A 21,035-nucleotide genomic window follows, 5' to 3' on the forward strand; every position below is an offset into this window, starting at 1 on the left:
TTTGGCACTGGGACCAGTCCCAGCCCTTGTTGGTGCCGTGCCCCCACCCCTCCCAGTTTGGCACTGGAACCAGTCCCAGCCCCTGTTGGTGCCGTGCCCCCACCCCTCCCAGTTCGGCACTGGGACCAGTCTGTAAGCCCTGCTTTGCCCCCAGTGCCGCAACTGCGACTACCAGCAAGAGGCCGACAACAGCTGCATCTACGTCAACAAGATCACGCACGAAGTGGAGTGAGTTCGTTAGCGGGCGAGTTGGTTCGTTAGTTGGCAGCCGGGCGAGTTAGTTGGTGGCCGGGTTCGTTAGTTGGCGAGTTAGTTGGCGGCCGGGTTCGTTAGTTGGCGAGTTAGTTGGCGGCCGGGTTCGTTAGTTGGTGGCCGGGTTCGTTAGTTGGCGAGTTAGTTGGCGGCCGGGTTCGTTAGTTGGTGGCCGGGTTCGTTAGTTGGCGAGTTAGTTGGCGGCCGGGCGAGTTAGTTGGCGGCCGGGCGAGTTAGTTGGCGGCCGGGCGAGTTAGTTGGCGGCCGGGCGAGTTAGTTGGCGGCCGGGCGAGTTAGTTGGCGAGTTAGTTGGCGGCCGGGCGAGTTAGTTGGCGAGTTAGTTGGCGGCTGGGCGAGTTAGTTAGCGGCCGGGTTCGTTAGTTAGCGGCCGGGTTTTTTAGTTGGCGAGTTAGTTAGCGGCCGGGTTCGTTAGTTAGCGGCTGGGTTTGTTAGTTGGCGAGTTAGTTAGCGGCTGGGTTCATTAGTTAGCGGCCGGGTTCATTAGTTGGCGAGTTAGTTAGCGGCCGGGCGAGTTAGTGGGCGAGTTAGCGGCCGGGTTTGTTAGTTGGCGAGTTAGTTAGTGGCCGGGTTCGTTAGTTGGCGAGTTAGTTAGCGGCCGGGTCTGTTAGTTGGTGAGTTAGTTGGCGGCCGGGTTCGTTAGTTGGCGGCCAGGTTCGTTAGTTAACGGCCGGGCGAGTTAGTCGGCGAGTTAGTTAGCGGCTGGGCGAGTTAGTTGGCGAGTTAGTTAGCGGCCGGGTTCGTTAGTTAGCGGCCGGGTTTGTTAGTTGGTGAGTTAGTTAGCGGCCAGGTTCGTTAGATAGCGGCCAGGTTTGTTTGTTGGCGAGTTAGTTAGCGGCCGGGTTTTTTAGTTGGCGAGTTAGTTAGCGGCCGGGCGAGTTAGTGGGCGAGTTAGTTGGCGGCCAGGCGAGTTAGTTGGCGAGTTAGTTGGCGGCCGGGTTTGTTCGTTAGTTGGCTGGCGGGCCCAGTTTATTAGTGGGACAAATTAATTACCGGTCCTGGATGCCTGCATCCCCATCCCCGTGTCTCCCACCCTAGGGCGGGGTGTTAATGACAATTAATTAACGATGGAAAAGAAATTAAAAAGGGCTGGTGGGGTAATTAATAAGAAAATAATTAATAACTTGAAAATGACGGGAATTAATAAGTGGATAATTAGGCGGACGTAAGGACAGTGTGGTTAATAACGGGGGGGGGGGCAATAAGGGAAGATGAGTGGAGAGCAATTAATGGGGGTAGTTACTAATGGGGAGCAGCTTGTGGGTAATTAATTAGTGAAAAGATTATTGGGGTAATTAATAAGCACAATTGAGGGGTAGTTGGTGGGCAGGCAGACCATAGTGGAGAAGAACCGAAGGGCAATTATCGTAGGGGTAATTAGCGGGGGTATTTAGCGGGGGTAATTAAGGGGAGGGTAATTAAGGGGGGCTAATTAATTAATTAATTAAACCCGGGTGCCTCCTCGCAGCGAGCTCACCCAGATCATCGCCGACGTCTCGCAGGACCCCACGCTGCCCCGCACCGAGGACCACCCGTGCCAGAAGTGAGCTGGGGGGGGGGGGGACGACACACGGACGGGACCCCCGGGGACGTGGGGACCCCCCGGGGGTGTCGGGGACCCCCCTGGGGATGTGGGGACCCCCGTGGGGGTCCCATGTCCCCTCACTGCTGTTCCCCCCCCCCCTCCCCCAGGTGTGGGCACAAAGAGGCCGTTTTCTTCCAGTCGCACAGCGCCAGAGCCGAGGTGACGTGACGCCCCCTCCCCCAAAACCCTGCGCCCCCCAAAACTGTCCCCACGTGCGTCCCCCCACACCGTGACCCCCTTTTCTCCCCCCCCCTCCCCCCCCCCCCCCCCCCCAGGATGCCATGAGGCTCTACTACGTCTGCACCGCCCCGCACTGCGGCCACCGCTGGACCGAGTGACAGCGCCCACGGACCCCCAGGTGGCATCTGTCACCCCCCCCCCCCCCCCCCCAGCACCCAAAGTGGCCCCAGGTGGCATCTGTCACCCCTCTGCGCCCCCAGACCCCTCTGCCCCCCCGCCCCCCCCCCCCCCCACGGGGTGGCATCTCGGTGTCAATAATAGTTATTTTTGGCAGTGGCTTGTGGTGGTGGCTTTTTTGGGGGGGGGGGCCGGGGGTCGTGGGGGAGGGGCTGAACTTGAACCTGGGGGGGGAATGGGGGAGCTTTTTTGGGGGGGGTACCCAAGCTGGGGGTGGGGCAGCCCGAACTGGGGGGCTTTGGGGCTTGTGTGTGTGGGACCCCCCTCCCCTCCCCATCCTGTCACCCCTCCCCCCCCTCCTGTCATCCCCCTGCCCCCCCCTCCTGCTACCCCTCCCCCCCCCCTCCTGCTACCCCCCCACCCCCCCCCCCCCCCCCCCAGGTCATCCCAAGGGATTTAGAAGCTCCCAGAAGGCTCTGGAAGGTCCCCAGGATGGGCCATTGTCACCTCGGGGGGGCTTTTGTCCCCAGAGCAGAGGCTCCCATGCGTGTGTCGTCCCCCCCCCCCCCCCCCCCAATATCGCTACGAGACCCCCACACCCTGCAGCCCCCTGAGCGCCTGGTGGGTCCGACCACAAAACCCCTCGCTTTGAGGCAAAACCGCTTCATTTTATTATTTTAGTCACTTCTAAGAGGCATCGATGGGGTGGGGGTCTGGGGGTCTGGGGGTCTCTGAGTGGGGGGAGATGGAAACAGGGAAAAAATCTACATCCCAGAGCTCGGAATACGGATAAAATTTTGGAATTAGCTGCGGGGTGGGGAGGGGGCTTCCCATTCCCGATCCCTCTCATCCTGCGGGGTGGGGAGGGGGCTTCCCATTCCCGATCCCTCTGATCCTGCAGGAGGGGGAGGGGGCTTCCCATTCCCGGTCCCTCTTATCCTGCGGGGTGGGGAGGGGGCTTCCCATTCCCGATCCCTCTGATCCTGCGGGGTGGGGAGGGGGCTTCCCATTCCCGATCCCTCTCATCCTGCGGGGTGGGGAGGGGGCTTCCCATTCCCGATCCCTCTGATCCTGCGGGGTGGGGAGGGGGGCTTCCCATTCCCGATCCCTCTCATCCTGCGGGGTGGGGAGGGGGCTTCCCATTCCCGATCCCTCTGATCCTGCGGGGTGGGGAGGGGGCTTCCCATTCCCGATCCCTCTGATCCTGTGGGATGGGGAGGGGGCTTCCCATTCCCGATCCCTCTCATCCTGCGGGGTGGGGAGGGGGCTTCCCATTCCCGATCCCTCTGATCCTGCGGGGTGGGGAGGGGGCTTCCCATTCCCGATCCCTGGATTTAAAGCGTTTCCAGCCGGATCCGCACCAGCTCCAGCAGGGAATCCGAATAGGTGCGGAGCAGCGCCAGGATCTGGGGGTCCGGCGGCACCGCCGGGTGCTGGGCACCGGATCCATGGATACTGGTACTGGATCCATGGATAACAGCGCCAGATCCATGGATAACAGCACCAGATCCATGGATACTGGTACTGGATCCATTGATAACGGCGCCAGATCCATGGATACCGGTACTGGATCCATGGATAACTCTGCCGGATTCATGGATACCGGTACTGGATCCATGGATAACAGCGCCAGATCCATGGATAACAGCACCGGATCCATGGATAACTGCCCCGGATCCATGGATACTGGTACTGGATCCATCGATAACTGCGCCGAATCCATGGATACTGGTACTGGATCCATTGATAACGGCGCCAGATCCATGGATACCGGTACTGGATCCATGGATAACTGTGCTGGATTCATGGATACCGGTACTGGATCCATGGATACTGGTACTGGATCCATCGATAACTGCGCCAGATCCATGGATACTGGTACTGGATCCATTGATAACGGCGCCAGATCCATGGATACTGGTACTGGATCCATCGATAACTGCGCCGGATCCATGGATAACGGCGCCAGATCCATGGATACTGGTACTGGATCCATCGATAACTGCGCCGGATCCATGGATAACTGTGCCGGATTCATGGATACCAGTACTGGATGCATGGATAACGGCACTGGATTCATGGATACCGGTACTGGATCCATGGATAACGGCACTGGATTCATGGATACCAGTACTGGATCCATGGATAACGGCGCTGGATTCATGGATACCGGCACTGGATCCATGGATAACTGTGCCGGATCCATGGATAACGGCACTGGATCCATGGATACTGGTCCTGGATCCATGGATAATGGCGCGGGAACGCAGCTCCGCTTGCAGCCAGGCAAAAAAGGCAGCAAACGCGGTCCTGGGGGGGGGGGCTCTCCTCGGTGGGCTCAACGCCCAGGGTCACCTGTGGGGGAGGGGTCCCATTGTCACCCGGGGGGGGGGGGGGGCGGGGCTTTGGTGGGTGCTTAACCCCCCCCCACTCCCAGCACCAAACTGGTTTGGGGGGGCTCTGACCCCACTGCTGTGGCCAAAACACCTGCCCCCACCCCCCCGGGGGAAAAAGCAGCGAAAGACCCCCCCACACACCACCCCACCCACCCCCCAAATTAAAACGCTGTGAATTAGGGGGGGGGGTCCCCCCATTTTGAGGGGCACCCACCTGGTCGTAGAGCTCCAGCGCTTCCTGGAAGTGGGTGCGCAGCAGCTGGAGGGCGGCGGTGAAGGCGGCGAGGGGGGGAGGGGCACCTGGGGGGGCACCACGGCTGCCGTCAGCTGCGCCCCCCACCCCCCTGGGGGGGGCAAACCCCCCTCTCGACCCATTGGGGGGGGGGCAAAGGAACCCCCTCCTCACCCCCAAGCTCACCTGTGGCCTGGCCTGTGTCAGAGTGCGGTTCCTCTCCCAGTTTCTCTTCTGGTTCATTTCCTGGTTTGTTTCCTGGTTCCACTTCCTCTTCTGATTCCTTTCCTGGTTCCTCTTCTGGTTCCTTTCCCGGTTCCTCGCTCAGTTCATTTCCTGGCTCGTTTCCCAGTTCCTCTTCCGGATCCTCTCTCTGTTCATTTCCCGGTTCATTTCCCAGTTCCTCTTCCGATTCCTCTCCCAGTTCATCTTCCGATTCCTCTCCCAGTTCATTTCCTGGTTCGTTTCCCAGTCCATTTCCCAGTTCCTCTTCCGATTCCTCCCCCAGTTCATTTCCTGGTTCGTTTCCCAGTCCATTTCCCAGTTCCTCTTCCGATTCCTCTCCCAGTTCATTTCCTGGTTCGTTTCCCAGTCCCTTTCCCAGTTCCTCTTCCGATTCCTCTCCCAATTCATTTCCTGGTTCGTTTCCCAGTCCATTTCCCAGTTCCTCTTCCGATTCCTCTCCCAGTTCATTTCCTGGTTCGTTTCCCAGTCCATTTCCCAGTTCCTCTTCCAGTTCATTTCCCGGTTTGTTTCCCAGTCCGTTTCCCAGTTCCTCTTCCAATTCCTCTCCCAATTCATTTCCCGGTTCGTTTCCCAGTCCATTTCCCAGTTCCTCTTCCGGTTCCCAATGTTTTCCACCCAGCGGTTCCTACAGTTGACGGAAGCACCGCTGAGCCCAGCCCGCGATCCCAAAATCCCATTTTTTGTTTATTTTTCCCCCCAAAAAAATAAAAAATTCGCCCCTCGGGCGGAAAAAATCGAACCTGGATCCGCTGCGGCTCCCGGGGGAGGTCGGGGGGGTCCCGGAGCGGCTCCTGGGTGTGGGGAGGGGGCTGGGAATGTGCCCGGGGGGCGAAGGCACCCGCCAGCCTGCAGGAGGGGACTGGGAATGGGACTGGGAAGGGGACTGGGAAGGGGAAGCCCCCTCCCCACCCCGCAGGATGAGAGGGACCGGGAATGGGAAGCCCCCTCCCCACCCCACAGGATAAGAGGGACCGGGAATGGGAAGCCCCCTCCCCATCCCACAGGATCAGAGGGATCGGGAATGGGCAGCCCCCTCCCCATCCCGCAGGATAAAAGGGATCGGGAATGGGCAGCCCCCTCCCCACCCCGCAGGATCAGAGGGATCGGGAATGGGAAGCCCCCTCCCCATCCCACAGGATCAGAGGGATCGGGAATGGGAAGCCCCCTCCCCATCCCACAGGATCAGAGGGATCGGGAATGGGCAGCCCCCTCCCCACCCCGCAGCCGGATCCGGGACCCACCTGCTCTTTTTCTGGCAGCGGGAGAGGAACTGGGCTGAAATGCTCAGGCGCAGGTTCAGGATCCAGTTGCTTTTCTCATCCCCTGGTTCAGGTGCTTTCAGATCCTTCAGGGATCCCCCAAACATCTCTGCAGGCGCGGATCGGGAAGCGTCGGGATCCACCCGGATCGACCGCGCCGGCTCCGTTCTCCCCGCCCTTTATCCCGTTACCTCCGGCGTCGGTGTCCGTCAGCGTCTCGAAGTGCTGCTTGAGGTACTGCTCCTGCTCGGGGGTCTGGGGGCGGGAGTTGTTCTGTGCTGGGGGCTCCTCCGGCTCCTCCGGCTCCCCAGCGGAGCCCACCGAGCCCCCGTCTCCTGCGACGGAGCCGGAATCTCCTGCGACGGAGCCGGAATCTCTTGGGACGGAGCCGGAATCTCCTGGGATGGAGCCGGAATCTCCTGGGATGGAACCGGAATCTCCTGCGACGGAGCCGGAATCTCCTGGGATGGAACCGGAATCTCCTGGGATGGAACCGGAATCTCCTGCGACGGAGCCGGAATCTCCTGCGATGGAGCCGGAATCTCTTGGGATGGAGCCGGAATCTCCTGGGATGGAGCCGGAATCTCCTGCGATGGAACTGGAATCTCCTGCGACGGAGCCGGAATCTCCTGCGACGGAGCCGGAATCTCCTGGGATGGAGCCGGAATCTCCTGCGACGGAGCCGGAATCTCCTGGGATGGAACCGGAATCTCCTGCGACGGAGCCGGAATCTCCTGGGATGGAGCCGGAATCTCTTGGGACGGAGCCGGAATCTCCTGCGACGGAGCCGGAATCTCCTGGGATGGAGCTGGAATCTCCTGCGACGGAGCTGGAATCTCCTGGGATGGAGCCGGAATCTCCTGCGACGGAGCCGGAATCTCCTGGGATGGAGCCGGAATCTCCTGGGATGGAGCCGGAATCTCCTGCGACGGAGCCGGAACCACCCCCCCGCCCCCACCCCCCCGTGATGCTCACTAGCACCAGGGGGCTTTTACCCCCTGCCCAGGTCCCTGGGTGTTCCCTGGACATGGGGGTTCAGCACCAGGAAAACCAGCGCTCCCAGGACCCCGATCCCATTCCCAGTGCCTTCCCAGGACCCCGATCCCATTCCCAGTGCCTTCCCAGGACCCCGATCCCATTCCCAGTGCCTTCCCAGTACCCCGATCCCATTCCCAGTGCCTTCCCAGTACCCTGACCCCATTCCCAGTGCCTTCCCAGGACCCCGATCCCATTCCCAGTGCCTTCCCAGGACCCCGATCCCATTCCCAGTGCCTTCCCAGTACCCTGACCCCATTCCCAGTGCCTTCCCGGGACCCCAGCCATGCTCCCAGTGCCTTCCCAGTACCCTGACCCCATTCCCAGTGCCTTCCCGGGACCCCGACCCCATTCCCAGTGCCTTCCCGGGACCCTGGCCACCTTCCCAGGATCCCAGCCATGCTCCCAGCGCCTTCCCAGGACCCCGATCCCATTCCCAGTATCTTCCCGGGACCCCAACCCCATTCCCAGCGCTTTCCCGGGACCCCAACCCCATTCCCAGCGCCTTTCCGGGACCCCGACCCCATTCCCAGCGCCTTCCCGGGACCCCGACCCCATTCCCAGCGCTTTCCCGGGACCCCGACCCCATTCCCAGTGCCTTCCCGGGACCCCGACCCCATTCCCAGTGCCTTCCCAGGACCCCGACCCCATTCCCAGTGCCTTCCCAGGACCCCGACCCCATTCCCAGTGCCTTCCCAGGACCCCGACCCCATTCCCAGTGCCTTCCCAGGACCCCGACCCCATTCCCAGTGCCTTCCCAGGACCACAACACCATTCCCGGGACCCCAGCCACGCTCCCAGTTCCTTCCCAGGCCCCCAGCCATGCTCCCAGTTCCTTCCCAGGACCCCAGCCATGCTCCCAGTTCCTTCCCAGGACCCCAGCCACGCTCCCAGTGCCTTCCCAGGACCCTGGCCACCCTTCCCGGGACCCCGGCCGTGTTACCTTCAGGCTGCTCACAGTGTGCCGGCATTCCCAGACCGGGCTCCGGGCTCACGGGGTGTAACGACCTCTCCATCCCCGGAGATTCCAATCCATCATCCGGGCAGAGCTGGGAGAACTGGAAATCCTCGGCGAGGTCACTGGAGGAGCTCTCCACCTGCCGCGGACAGCGAGCTGATGGCCGTAGAGGGATTTTTATCCCGGCAAGACGCGACGCTGGCAGGGCGACGGAGGGCGCGGGGGGCAACCCACCTCAGAAAAAAGGGGCTCCAGGGGACCGGGGGGGTCCAGGGGACCGGGGGGGTCCAGGGGACCCCCGAGGTGGGCTTTGAAGGGGGTGAAGAAGGGGGCGTACGCCTCCGGCCACGTTTTGATGTAGACCCTCCCGGCGCGCTCAGCCCATCGCCCCCGTGGCTGGTAGCTCTGCTGGGGGCTGGGGGCTTCCCTGGTCCCGTCTTCCACTTCTCCCAGCTGGAAAAAAAAAAGGGGGGTGGGGGGGGCAGGGAAAAAAGGGGTCTTGCACCTGGCCTCGTTATATTCAATTAATTAAATCACACTGTGACCTACCAGCCTCTTGGCCCACGTGGGCAGCCGGCCGCTGGTGAGGACACACGCTGGGGCTGGAGGGGGGAGGACGGCGTTAGGAACGGCGGAAAAACGGGTGGAAAACGGGGATGCAGCCCCCTCCCCCCCCCCCTCCTCCGTGACTCACGCGGCTCCGAGCCCCCCTCGGAGGGGGTCTGCGGGGCTGGGGCCTCATCCTGCTCCTCCTCGGATGCTCCGGGGGCTGCCGGTTCGCTGGGAATCGCAACGTCCTTTTCCCACCTGGAGGAAGGGAGGACAAAGGGGGGTGACCGTGCTCCCTGCCCCCCGCCTGGCAGCCAAAACCGGGGGAGGGGGGGGGGATGGGGAGGGGGCTTTTCCCCGCTACCTGGGCTGCTCTGGGGGTCCGGGTTCCTTCTCCTGCTCGGGCTGCAGCAGGTGGAGCTCCAGCAAGTGCCGTTTGATGCTGCTGGTGATTTCCACCCCCAGGCGCCAAATAAAGATGCAGCTGCGGGTAGAAAAAGAGGGGGGGGGGTTTAAGGTGAGGTCACCCCTAAATTTTGGCGACGGGAAGGGCTGGGGGGGAGGGGGGCTTTTTTAACCCACCGGAAGCTTCCAGAAGCCTAGAAACCCGGTTTAGCCCACGGTTTGATTTTTGAACCCCCTTTACCTGTCCCCGGAGACGGTGAGCAGGCGCTGGCAGTCGTGGGTGAACCGCATCCCCGTGACTATTTCTGTGCCGAAAAAAAAAAAAAAAAAAAAAAGGAAAAAATAAAATTAAAAAAAAAAAAAAAAAAAAAAAAGGGGGGGGGGGGGGGCAGGGGACACACACACGAGACCGTGACCCCCGCCCCCGGCAGCGCTTCCCTTTTCCATAGGGATTTTTTCCCGGTTTTCCGAAAGGGAAACAAACCTGAATGGCCGAATATTTTGGCCACGCGCTCGCCGGAGTGGAAATGGAGGAGGGTGATGCTCTTGTCGGAGCAGCTGGTGGCCAAGAAGGTGCCAGAAGGATCCAGCTGCACCTGGGGGACCGGAGCGGGGGATGGGGGGTTGGATGGGGTGGGGGTTGGGCTGGAAGAGAGCATGGAAGACCACCCGGTCCCCACCCCCTGCCGTAGGGATGTCCCCCAAGGTCCCCAGGTCCCCCAAGGTCCCCACGTCTCCCAGTGTTTCGACATCCCCCAACGTCTCCAGGTCCCTCAACATCTCCAGGTCCCTCAACGTTCTCCAGGTCCCTCCACGTTCTCCAGGTCCCCCCACGTTCTCCAGGTCCCCCAACGTTCTCCAGGTCCCTCAACGTTCTCCAGGTCCCCCAACGTTCTCCAGGTCCCCCAACGTTCTCCAGGTCCCCCAACGTTCTCCAGGTCTCTCAACGTTCTCCAGGTCTCTCAACGTTCTCCAGGTCCCCCAACGTTCTCCAGGTCCCTCCACGTTCTCCAGGTCCCTCCACGTTCTCCAGGTCCCTCCACGTTCTCCAGGTCCCTCCACGTTCTCCAGGTCCCCCAACGTTCTCCAGGTCCCTCAACGTTCTCCAGGTCCCTCAACGTTCTCCAGGTCCCTCAACGTTCTCCAGGTCCCTCAACGTTCTCCAGGTCCCTCAACGTTCTCCAGGTCCCCCAACGTTCTCCAGGTCCCTCAACGTTCTCCAGGTCCCTCAACGTTCTCCAGGTCCCTCCACGTTCTCCAGGTCCCCCAACGTTCTCCAGGTCCCCCAACGTTCTCCAGGTCCCTCAACGTTCTCCAGGTCCCTCAACGTTCTCCAGGTCCCTCAACGTTCTCCAGGTCCCTCCACGTTCTCCAGGTCCCCCAACGTTCTCCAGGTCCCTCAACGTTCTCCAGGTCCCTCAACGTTCTCCAGGTCCCTCAACGTTCTCCAGGTCCCTCAACATCTCCACGTCCCTCAACGTTCTCCAGGTCCCCCAACGTTCTCCAGGTCCCCCAACGTTCTCCAGGTCCCCCAACGTTCTCCAGGTCCCCCAACGTTCTCCAGGTCCCTCAACGTTCTCCAGGTCCCTCCACGTTCTCCAGGTCCCTCCACGTTCTCCAGGTCCCTCCACGTTCTCCAGGTCCCTCCACGTTCTCCAGGTCCCTCCACGTTCTCCAGGTCCCCCAACGTTCTCCAGGTCCCTCCACGTTCTCCAGGTCCCTCAACGTTCTCCAGGTCCCTCCACGTTCTCCAGGTCCCCCAACGTTCTCCAGGTCCCTCCACGTTCTCCAGGTCCCTCAACGTTCTCCAGGTCCCCCAACGTTCTCCAGGTCCCTCAACGTTCTCCAGGTCTCTCAACGTTCTCCAGGTCCCTCAACGTTCTCCAGGTCCCCCAACGTTCTCCAGGTCCCCCAACGTTCTCCAGGTCCCTCAACGTTCTCCAGGTCCCTCCACGTTCTCCACGTCCCTCAACGTTCTCCAGGTCCCCCAACGTTCTCCAGGTCCCCCAACGTTCTCCAGGTCCCCCAACGTTCTCCAGGTCCCTCCACGTTCTCCAGGTCCCTCCACGTTCTCCAGGTCCCCCAACGTTCTCCAGGTCCCTCAACGTTCTCCACATCCCTCAACGTTCTCCAGGTCCCCCAACGTTCTCCAGGTCCCTCCACGTTCTCCAGGTCCCCCAACGTTCTCCAGGTCCCCCAACGTTCTCCAGGTCCCCCAACGTTCTCCAGGTCCCTCAACGTTCTCCAGGTCCCCCAACGTTCTCCAGGTCCCCCAACGTTCTCCAGGTCCCTCAACGTTCTCCAGGTCCCCCAACGTTCTCCAGGTCCCCCAACGTTCTCCAGGTCCCCCAACGTTCTCCAGGTCCCCCAACGTTCTCCACGTCCCTCAACGTTCTCCAGGTCCCCCAACGTTCTCCAGGTCCCCCAACGTTCTCCAGGTCCCTCAACATTCTCCACGTCCCCAAGTCCCCCAGTGTCTCCACTTCCCCCAACTTCTCCACGTCCCACAACGTCTCCACGTCCCTCAACGTCCCCAGGTCCCCCAACGTCCCCAGGTCCCCCAACGTCCCCAGGTCTCCCAACGTCCCCAGGTCCCTCAGTATCTCCACGTCCCCCAACGTCTCCATGTCCCTCAACATCTCCATGTCACCAGGTCCCCCAGTGTCTCCACTTCCCCCAACTTCTCCACGTCCCCCCCATATCTCCTCCTCCCCCAACATCTCCACGTCCCCCAACGTCTCCACATCCCCCAACGTCCCCACGTCCCTCAACGTCCCCACGTCCCCCAACGTCCCCAGGTCCCCCAACGTCTCCACGTCCCCCAACGTCTCCACGTCCCCCAACGTCCCCACGTCCCCCAACGTCCCCACGACCCCCAACGTCCCCACGACCCCCAACGTCCCCACGTCCCCCAACGTCTCCACGTCCCCCAACGTCTCCACGTCCCCCAACGTCCCCAGGTCCCCCAACGTCCCCACGTCCCCCAACGTCCCCACGTCCCCCAACGTCTCCACGTCCCCCAACGTCCCCAGGTCCCCCAACGTCCCCACGACCCCCAACGTCTCCACGTCCCCCAACGTCCCCACGTCCCCCAACGTCCCCACGACCCCCAACGTCCCCACGTCCCCCAACGTCCCCACGACCCCCCACGTCCCCACAACCCCCAACGTCCCCACGTCCCTCCAGACGGCCACTCTTGAGGACCCTGATGGCTCAGCCCCGAGCCCTTTGGCACCGACACCCACCCAGCCCCCCCCCCCCCCCCCCCGCAGCCCCGAGGGAGCCGCCGTGGGGTGGGAATCACCCTCCTACCTTCAACAACGCGCCGTCTTCACCTTGCGAGCCCTTGTAGCACCGCTGGAGCTTCCCGCTGGCCGTGCCGTACACCCTGCCGGGACACCGGGATGCGGTCAGACCCCCACCCCCACCCCAAGGTGACATCGGGATGATGATCCCGAGGGTCTGATCCAGCGTGGAAAAGCACCTTCACCTGACATTCCTGTCCTGGCAGGCGACGGCCACGTGTTTCTGCGTGATGTCGACGTCCATGTCGTACGGGGTGGTTTTCTCGGCGACGTGATGCGTCCTAACGAAGCTGAAACCGTCTGAGAGCTGGAAGGAGACCGGGAAGAACCCGTTGATTCCCTTTTCCATCCCGTTTGTTGTTTTTTTTTTTTTTGGGGGGGTGGGGAAATAGCGAATCCCCGCCGAGATGCTGCTAACCCACCTTTTGAGCGCGGCGGAAATAAATGCTTTTATCGGCACCGCAGCTCACCAGCTGAAGGTCCCCGTCGCCTGAGCGAAGGGAGGAGGAGGGGGAAGGGCGATCAGAGAGCGCATCCATCCCAAATTCCCCCCCCCAAAAAAATCCAAAAAATGATTCTTTACAAATAAATCCATTCAAGAACGGTTCTTTGAGGAATTCGCCCCGCTGCGGATCCCTTCCAAGGGACAACTCGTTCGGAGGAGTCTTTTTCTACCGACAACACACCCCCCCCCCCCCCTTAACAAGCCATTTGGAGTTTGGATACGTAAACCCCGGGAGGAAAAAAGCCGTTTTTTTTTTAAAGGGAAATTTGGCCACAATCCGGCCACCTACCAGCGAATTTGACCGAGGTGACGGCAGAGGAGTGATCATCCAGGGTTTGCTCCAGCTTGTAGTTCTCGCCTGCGTTGAGGACGTGGAGGAGCCGGTCTCTGCTCGCTGAAGCCAGCAGCGCCGCTCCTGGAGCCGTGGGAAAAGAGGGAATTAGGAAAACAACGAGTTTTTGCTCACGCCCCCCCCCCCAAATGATGAGGTAAACCCAGTTTTAAGTGGGGTGTTAAAGGGGGAGCCAAGGGGACGGGTACCCCCAGCTCCCAGGACTTCTCAAGAAAGACTTTTTTTTTTTATTATTATTTTTATTTTTATTTGCAAACCTCCTTTCTCAGGATCCTTGGGTGAGGGAGAAGCTTTCCCCCCAGGGAAAAACGGATCACCGGGGGAGCCCAGCCCCCACCCCGAGGCTCACCGAGGATTGAAGTGGGGGGCGTGACTTTGGGGGTGTCGGGGACCCTCACCGGTCTCCGGTTTTGAATACGCCAAGCAAAGAATTTCCGAATCGTGAGCCTCCACCTTGGCCACCTCCCGCATGTGCCGCAGCTCGTGGATCCTGCAAGGAAAACGCCCCGACACCTCAAACCTCCCCACCCCCCACCCCCCCAAAAAAAAAAACAAAAAAAAAAAAACAAAAAACAAACAAAAAAAAAAACAAAACAAAAAAAACCAAAACAAAACAAAAAAAACAGGGAAGCAATGCCGGAATACCATCGTTGGGAATGAGGGGAGGGGGGCCTGGAGATGCTAAAACCCGCGGTGGGAGCGGTACCCAGCCCCCGCTTGCCTGAGGGTCCCTCCTCTGTCCCCCGATGCCAAGTGCTCCCCGTCGGGGCTGAGCTGCATCACCCGCACCCCAAACCTGACGTCGAGGGGACCCGCGTTCTCGCTTCGCTCGAGCGCGCCGGAGGGGTCCTGCAGGTGCTGCGTGTCGTTGTCCACGTAGATGATGTTCAGGAGGGTCTTGGCACGGGGTGGGGGAGGGGAAAGAGGGGATGCTCAGGCCCCCAGCAGAGCGCCGGTGGCTCTCTGGGGAGGAGGGGAGCCCACCCACGTCACCCAACTGCTTCCAACAGCCCTGCTTTCTTTTTCCAGGTTTCCCCACCCAGGAAAAAACAGGATTTGAGAAGCACGGCCGTTGTCCTTTGGTTGTTTGGACAGAAAAAGCGAGGGCAGGAGGATGGGAAATCAGTTCCAGGCTCGCTATAATCACCCAAACCCACCAAAGCCCCCCCCCCCCGGGCAGCACCTCTGTACCCTGAGCGGCGAAAAGCCGATGGGAATTGCCCTGAAACCTCCTTTTTCCAGAAGCAAATCCCATAAAGGTGAAAGCAGGGGAGCCGGCTGAGCTCCCCCCAGCCGCTGGCGCGGTTTTTTGGGGGGGGCTGCCTTAAAACAGAGGGAGGTGGGATGCAGCCCCCCCCCCCCCCCCCGCCTCATTACCGCGCTGTAGGTGCTGCCCTGGATGGGGGGACGTGGATCCGCTTCCCAAAGTCCAGGCACGGATGGTGTTGTCCGAGGAACACGTCAGGAAAGAGCCGGGAGGCAGGCAGGACCTCCCCTCCTCAAATTCGGGGTACACCTGCGCCCGGGGGCTCCGTGTTAGGGTGGGGGAAGGGAAAGAGGGTTGTGGGTGCCCCGAATCCCCCGAATCCCCCCCCCCTCCACGACCTTTTCTGCGGGATCTGCTCGGCCTCACCTCGAGGCTCCAGACGAAGGAGCTGTGGAAAAGATCCGACCACACTTTCCTGATACCCCAGGGGTCCCCCACATCCCAGACGTAGACGCTGTGGTCCTTGTAGACGCAGGACAGCCAGCGGTTGCGGGCGTCGTAAGCCAAAGCGATGGTGTCGGGGTACACCAGGTCCGGCCGCCTTCGGGGGAAAGGCAGAGGGGGAGTGGGATCCTATCCCAAAGGAACAGATTTGGGGGGGGGGGCTGAGCCCTCCAGACCCACCCCCCCTGAGCGCTCCGCCATAGGTGGGTTTAATTTGCAAACGATACGACGACAGGCAGCACTGAGAAAAAAGGGGAAAATTAAGTTCTGCCCCACCCCCACCCCCCATCTCCCAATTTGATGATGGAAACTGTGCCGGGGCGAGGGGGGTGGTCCCTGCGCCTTGGGGGTGTCCCAGCTGTCCCTTTAGCCGTGGTGTACCTGGGGGGGGGGGGCTGGGTGACATCCACGCCCAGGGGGTGAGGTTTGGGGAGATCACACAGGTAGCTCATGTCCCAAGCCCGGAAAATCCTGACGGTGCCGTCGGCGCAGCCGCAATAGATCAGCTCCTCGCCCAGGCAGAGGCAATTTGCCAGCGGCACCTGCGGCCGAAAACGGGTCAGGTCCCTCCCCGCCGGTGGGCTTCACCCTGGGGGGGGGTGTGTGGGGGGGAGGGGATCTGGGGAGCCCCTTCCCACCTTTAGAGTGACGCGTTGCTCCAGCACCCGCTTCTGGTTGAACCGGCAGAGCTGCCCCGAGGACGAGAGGCAGAAGATGCTGCCCGACATCCGCCCCCGGCCGCACGCCACGCCGCAGAAAACGCTGTCGTGGAGCTCCCCCAGCACCCCCGAGCGACCCACCAGCGGCACCGGCTCGTTAATCTGTAAAGCAGGCGGGCGCCAATTCCACCTTAATGAGCGTTAACGAAGGAAAACGGTTCCCCACCCTCTGGAGGAGGCGCAGCCCTGGATACGGAGCATCCAGCGGTTTTTGGGGGGGAAAACATGGTGATTTGGGGGTTCCTTTGATGGAAACGGCCCCACTCCCACGTGCCGGCGGGTGGGAAAGGACGCGCCTCACCTTCAGCTCCCTGGAGGAATCCAAGAACCAGAACTTGACGTGGCGTTGGCCCACGGTGACGAAGTAGCCGTCGTCGGAGAAGGAGACGGCGGTCACTTTGCAGGACACTTTGTTGGAGGCCACCAGGGAATCCTTCTGCTCAAGGAGAAGCAGACACAAAAGAAGAGGTAACCCCCAAAAGTAGGGAGCCACGGGGAAAAAAAGATGGAAAAGAGGGGTGGGAAAAAAAGGATGGAAAAGAGGGGTGGGAAAAAACGATGGAAAAGAGGGGTGGGAAAAAAGGGGGGAAAAGAGGGGTGGGAAAAAAAAGGTGGAAAAGAGGGGTGGGAAAAACGGGTGGAAAAGAGGGGTGGGAAAAACGAATGGAAAAGAGGGGTGGGAAAAACGGGTGGAAAAGAGGGGTGGGAAAAAAGGGTGGAAAAGAGGGGTGGGAAAAAAGGGGGGAAAAGAGGGGTGGGAAAAAAGGGTGGAAAATGGGGGGGTGGGAAAAACCGGTGGAAAAGAGGGGTGGGAAAAAAGGGTGGAAAAGAGGGGTGGGAAAAACCGGTGGAAAAGAGGGGTGGGAAAAAAGGGTGGAAAAGAGGGGTGGGAAAAACCGGTGGAAAAGAGGGGTGGGAAAAAAGGGTGGAAAAGAGGGGTGGGAAAAAAGGGTGGAAAAGAGGGGTGGGAAAAACGGTGGAAAAGAGGGGCGGGAAAAAAAGGATGGAAAAGAGGGGCGGGAAAAAATGGGTGGAAAAGAGGGGTGGGAAAAACGGGAAAAGAGGGGTGGGAAAAAAGGGTGGAAAAAGAGGGGTGGGAAAAACGGGAAAAGAGGGGTGGGAAAAAACGGGAAAAGAGGGGTGGGAAAAACGGATGGAAAAGCGGGGTGGGAAAAAACGGTGGAAAAGAGGGGTGGGAAAAAAAGGATGGAAAAGAGGGGTGGGAAAAAAGGGTGGAAAAGAGGGGCGGGAAAAACGGGTGGAAAAGAGGGGCGGGAAAAACGGGTGGAAAAGAGGGGCGGGAAAAACGGGTGGAAAAGAGGGGCGGGAAAAAAGGGTGGAAAAGAGGGGCGGGAAAAAAAGGGTGGAAAAGAGGGGCGGGAAAAAAAGGATGGAAAAGAGGGGCGGGAAAAAAAGGATGGAAAAGAGGGGCGGGAAAAAAAGGATGGAAAAGAGGGGCGGGAAAAAAAGGATGGAAAAGAGGGGCGGGAAAAAAGGTGGAAAAGAGGGGCGGGAAAAAAGGTGGAAAAGAGGGGCGGGAAAAACCGGTGGAAAAGAGGGGCGGGAAAAACCGGTGGAAAAGAGGGGCGGGAAAAACCGGTGGAAAAGAGAGGCGGGAAAAACCGGTGGAAAAGAGGGGCGGGAAAAACCGGTGGAAAAGAGGGGCGGGAAAAACGGATGGAAAAGAGGGGCGGGAAAAACCGGTGGAAAAGAGGGGCGGGAAAAAAGGGTGGAAAAGAGGGGCGGGAAAAAAGGGTGGAAAAGACGGGGCGGGAAAAAAGGGTGGAAAAGAGGGGCGGGAAAAAAGGGTGGAAAAGAGGGGCGGGAAAAAAGGGTGGAAAAGAGGGGCGGGAAAAAAGGGTGGAAAAGAGGGGCGGGAAAAAAGGGTGGAAAAGAGGGGCGGGAAAAAAGGGTGGAAAAGAGGGGCGGGAAAAAAGGGTGGAAAAGAGGGGCGGGAAAAAAGGGTGGAAAAGAGGGGCGGGAAAAAAGGGTGGAAAAGAGGGGCGGGAAAAAAAGGATGGAAAAGAGGGGCGGGAAAAAAGGGTGGAAAAGAGGGGCGGGAAAAACGGTGGAAAAGAGGGGCGGGAAAAACGGTGGAAAAGAGGGGCAGGAAAAAACGGGAAAAGAGGGGCGGGAAAAAACGGGAAAAGAGGGGCGGGAAAAAACAGGGAAAGAGGGGCGGGGAAAAAGGGCAAAGGGCGGGGAAAAAGGGCAAAGGGCGGGGAAAAAGGGCAAAGGGCGGGGAAAAAGGGCAAAGGGCGGGAAAGACCGGGCAAAGGGCGGGAAAGACCGGGCAAAGGGCGGGAAAGACGGGGCAAAGGGCGGGAAAGACGGGGCAAAGGGCGGGAAAGACGGGGCAAAGGGCGGGAAAGACCGGGCAAAGGGCGGGAAAGACGGGGCAAAGGGCGGGAAAGACGGGGCAAAGGGCGGGAAAGACGGGGCAAAGGGCGGGAAAGACGGGGCAAAGGGCGGGAAAGACGGGGCAAAGGGCGGGAAAGACGGGGCAAAGGGCGGGAAAGACGGGGCAAAGGGCGGGAAAGACATGGCAAAGGGCGGGAAAGACATGGCAAAGGGCGGGAAAGACGGGGCAAAGGGCGGGAAAGGCGGGGCAAAGGGCGGGAAAGGCGGGGCAAAGGGCGGGAAAGACGGGGCAAAGGGCGGGAAAGACCGGGCAAAGGGCGGGAAAGACGGGGCAAAGGGCGGGAAAGACGGGGCAAAGGGCGGGAAAGACCGGGCAAAGGGCGGGAAAGACCGGGCAAAGGGCGGGAAAGACGGGGCAAAGGGCGGGAAAAAAGGGCAAAGGGCAGGAAAGACCGGGCAAAGGGCGGGAAAAAAGGGCAAAGGGCGGGAAAAAAGGGCAAAGGGCGGGAAAAAAAGGGCAAAGGGCGGGAAAAAAGGAAAGGGGGGCGGGGAATGGAAAAGGGTGTGAAAAAAATGGGCCAGAGCTCACCTTCCAGTCCCAAACGTTGACCACCATGTCATGGGGACACCCCACGGACACCAGGTACTCGGCACGGGGGGAGAAGGTGACACAAGCCACGCCACGCTTGTGCCCGTGCAAGGCCGAGACCTGCGCCCGTTCCTCCACGTCCCACACGCGGACGGCCGGTCGGTGCCCGGTCTGGGGGTAAAAAAAAAGCGGGGCAGGAGCTTTTCTCCCAGTTCACCAGTCCCCACGGCTACCCAGTGTGGCCGGTCCCACCCTCCCAGTACAATCCCAACACTGGAATGGGAGTAAGGATGCTCCGGAGCGCGGCATGGAGAAGGAATTCCTTTATCACAGCCAGCGCCGGATACCTGGAGGATGGTGCCCCACATCACATTTTAGCCAAAATTATAGATATATTCATCAGCAAATCCATAATTCATTCAGCGTGCGGCATGATAGTAATTAAGCGTCCTTACAGGTAATTTAGGAAATTTCTGGGGGGGGGTTCAAACAACAGGTGACCCCATTGCAGCAGGATTGAGCCTCGGGGTGCTTTCCCTGCGTGGAGGCGGCCGGATCGCAGCTCAGCATTTTTTCAGCAATTTTGATTTCGGATCTGGCTTTCCCAAAAGGATTTGATTTGATTTATTTAATTCCTCCTTGGAATTATCAATGAACTTCCTCTTCACCCTAGAAAGCTGCACACCTAAGGTTTGACGGTAATTACGCGGAATGATGGGACCGCAATCAACAATACACGGGCACTAATCCCAAATCGGGTGGAAAACCCCCCAAAAAAAGGGAGGAATAACCTTGGCTACCCCGCCGGCACTGGGAGAGCCAAAACGGGGCTGTTGGTAGCCACCCATCGGCGGGACCCACCTCTCCGGTGACAATCAGCTTCCCATCGGGAGAGAAGTCCAAGGCGCTCAGGGTTCTCCTGGAAAAAATCACGCTGGCTTTAACGATGGGGCTACTTTGGGGGGAAAACTGAGCTTTTTGGGGAAGGGCAAAAAAAAAATACCGGGAGCTGTGCCAACGTCCCTGCGGAAACCTGACGGAGGGCGCAGCTTGTGTTTGGGGGGGGACCTGGAGGTGTCTGGGGAGGACCTGGAGGTGTCGGGGGGCACCTGGAGGTGTCTGGGGGGGGACCTGGAGGTGTCTGGGGACACCTGGAGGTGTCTGGGGGCACCTGGAGGTGTTGGGGGGGGGAGCTGGAGGTGTCTGGGGGCATCTGGAGGCATCTGGGGAGGACCTGGAGGTGTCGGGGGGCACCTGGAGGCATCTGGGGGGGACCTGGAGGTGTTGGGGGGCACCTGGAGGTGTTATGGGGGCACTGGAGGTGTTATGGGGGCACCTGGAGGTGTCTGGGGAGGACCTGGAGGTGTTGGGGGGCACCTGGAGGTGTCTGGAGGCACCTGGAGGCGTCTGGGGGCACCTGGAGGTGTTGGGGGGGCACCTGGAGGTGTCTGGGGAGGACCTGGAGGTGTCGGGGGGCACCTGGAGGTGTTTGGGGGGGCACCTGGAGGTATCTGGGGGGAGCTGGAGGTGTTACGGGGGCACCTGGAGGCATCTGGGGAGGACCTGGAGGTGTCGGGGGGCACCTGGAGGTGTTGGGGGGGGGCACCTGGAGGTGTCTGGGGAGGACCTGGAGGCGTTGGGGGGCACCTGGAGGTGTCTGGGGAGGACCTGGAGGTGTTACGGGGGCACCTGGAGGTGTTATGGGGGGGCACCTGGAGGTGTCTGGGGGCACCTGGAGGTGTTGGGGGGCACCTGGAGGTGTCTGGGGGAGGACCTGGAGGTGTTGGGGGGGCACCTGGAGGTGTCTGGAGGCACCTGGAGGCGTCTGGGGGGAGCTGGAGGTGTTACGGGGGCACCTGGAGGCATCTGGGGAGGACCTGGAGGTGTCGGGGGGGCACCTGGAGGTGTTGGGGGGGGCACCTGGAGGTGTCTGGGGAGGACCTGGAGGCGTTGGGGGGCACCTGGAGGTGTCTGGGGAGGACCTGGAGGTGTTACGGGGGCACCTGGAGGTGTTATGGGGGGGGCACCTGGAGGTGTCTGGGGAGGACCTGGAGGTGTTGGGGGGCACCTGGAGGTGTCTGGGGAGGACCTGGAGGTGTTGGGGGGGGCACCTGGAGGTGTCTGGGGAGGACCTGGAGGTGTTGGGGGGCACCTGGAGGTGTTATGGGGGCACTGGAGGTGTTATGGGGGGGCACCTGGAG

At 60.7% G+C, this 21,035-nt stretch overlaps 2 protein-coding genes across 2 annotated transcripts; one reads left to right on the forward strand and one right to left on the reverse strand.

Moving 5' to 3' along the window:
- Positions 1–137: 137 nt before the first annotated feature.
- POLR2I (RNA polymerase II subunit I) lies at positions 138–2,314 on the forward strand (the record flags this gene model as incomplete). The annotated part of the gene is made up of 4 exons (XM_040581540.1): positions 138–228; positions 1,739–1,813; positions 1,963–2,014; positions 2,131–2,314. Coding segments are annotated over 4 exons (281 nt in total), but the record flags the coding sequence as incomplete, so codon positions are not given.
- A 345-nt stretch (positions 2,315–2,659) lies between these two features.
- On the reverse strand, positions 2,660–20,805 carry LOC121082190 (WD repeat-containing protein 62-like; the record flags this gene model as incomplete). The annotated part of the gene is made up of 27 exons (XM_040581542.1): positions 2,660–4,567; positions 4,823–4,908; positions 5,027–5,711; positions 5,827–5,932; positions 6,328–6,454; positions 6,537–7,355; positions 7,886–8,477; positions 8,573–8,791; positions 8,888–8,940; positions 9,033–9,145; positions 9,252–9,371; positions 9,534–9,597; positions 9,777–9,888; positions 12,605–12,680; positions 12,783–12,904; positions 13,020–13,087; positions 13,392–13,517; positions 13,853–13,944; positions 14,176–14,362; positions 14,829–14,970; positions 15,088–15,262; positions 15,547–15,707; positions 15,804–15,986; positions 16,186–16,320; positions 18,835–19,005; positions 19,696–19,753; positions 20,776–20,805. Coding segments are annotated over 27 exons (5,017 nt in total), but the record flags the coding sequence as incomplete, so codon positions are not given.
- Between the last annotated feature and the right edge of the window lie 230 nt (positions 20,806–21,035).

Source organism: Falco naumanni, unplaced genomic scaffold (genome assembly GCF_017639655.2).
Source record: "Falco naumanni isolate bFalNau1 unplaced genomic scaffold, bFalNau1.pat scaffold_411_arrow_pat_ctg1, whole genome shotgun sequence".
NCBI lineage: Eukaryota > Metazoa > Chordata > Aves > Falconiformes > Falconidae > Falco > Falco naumanni.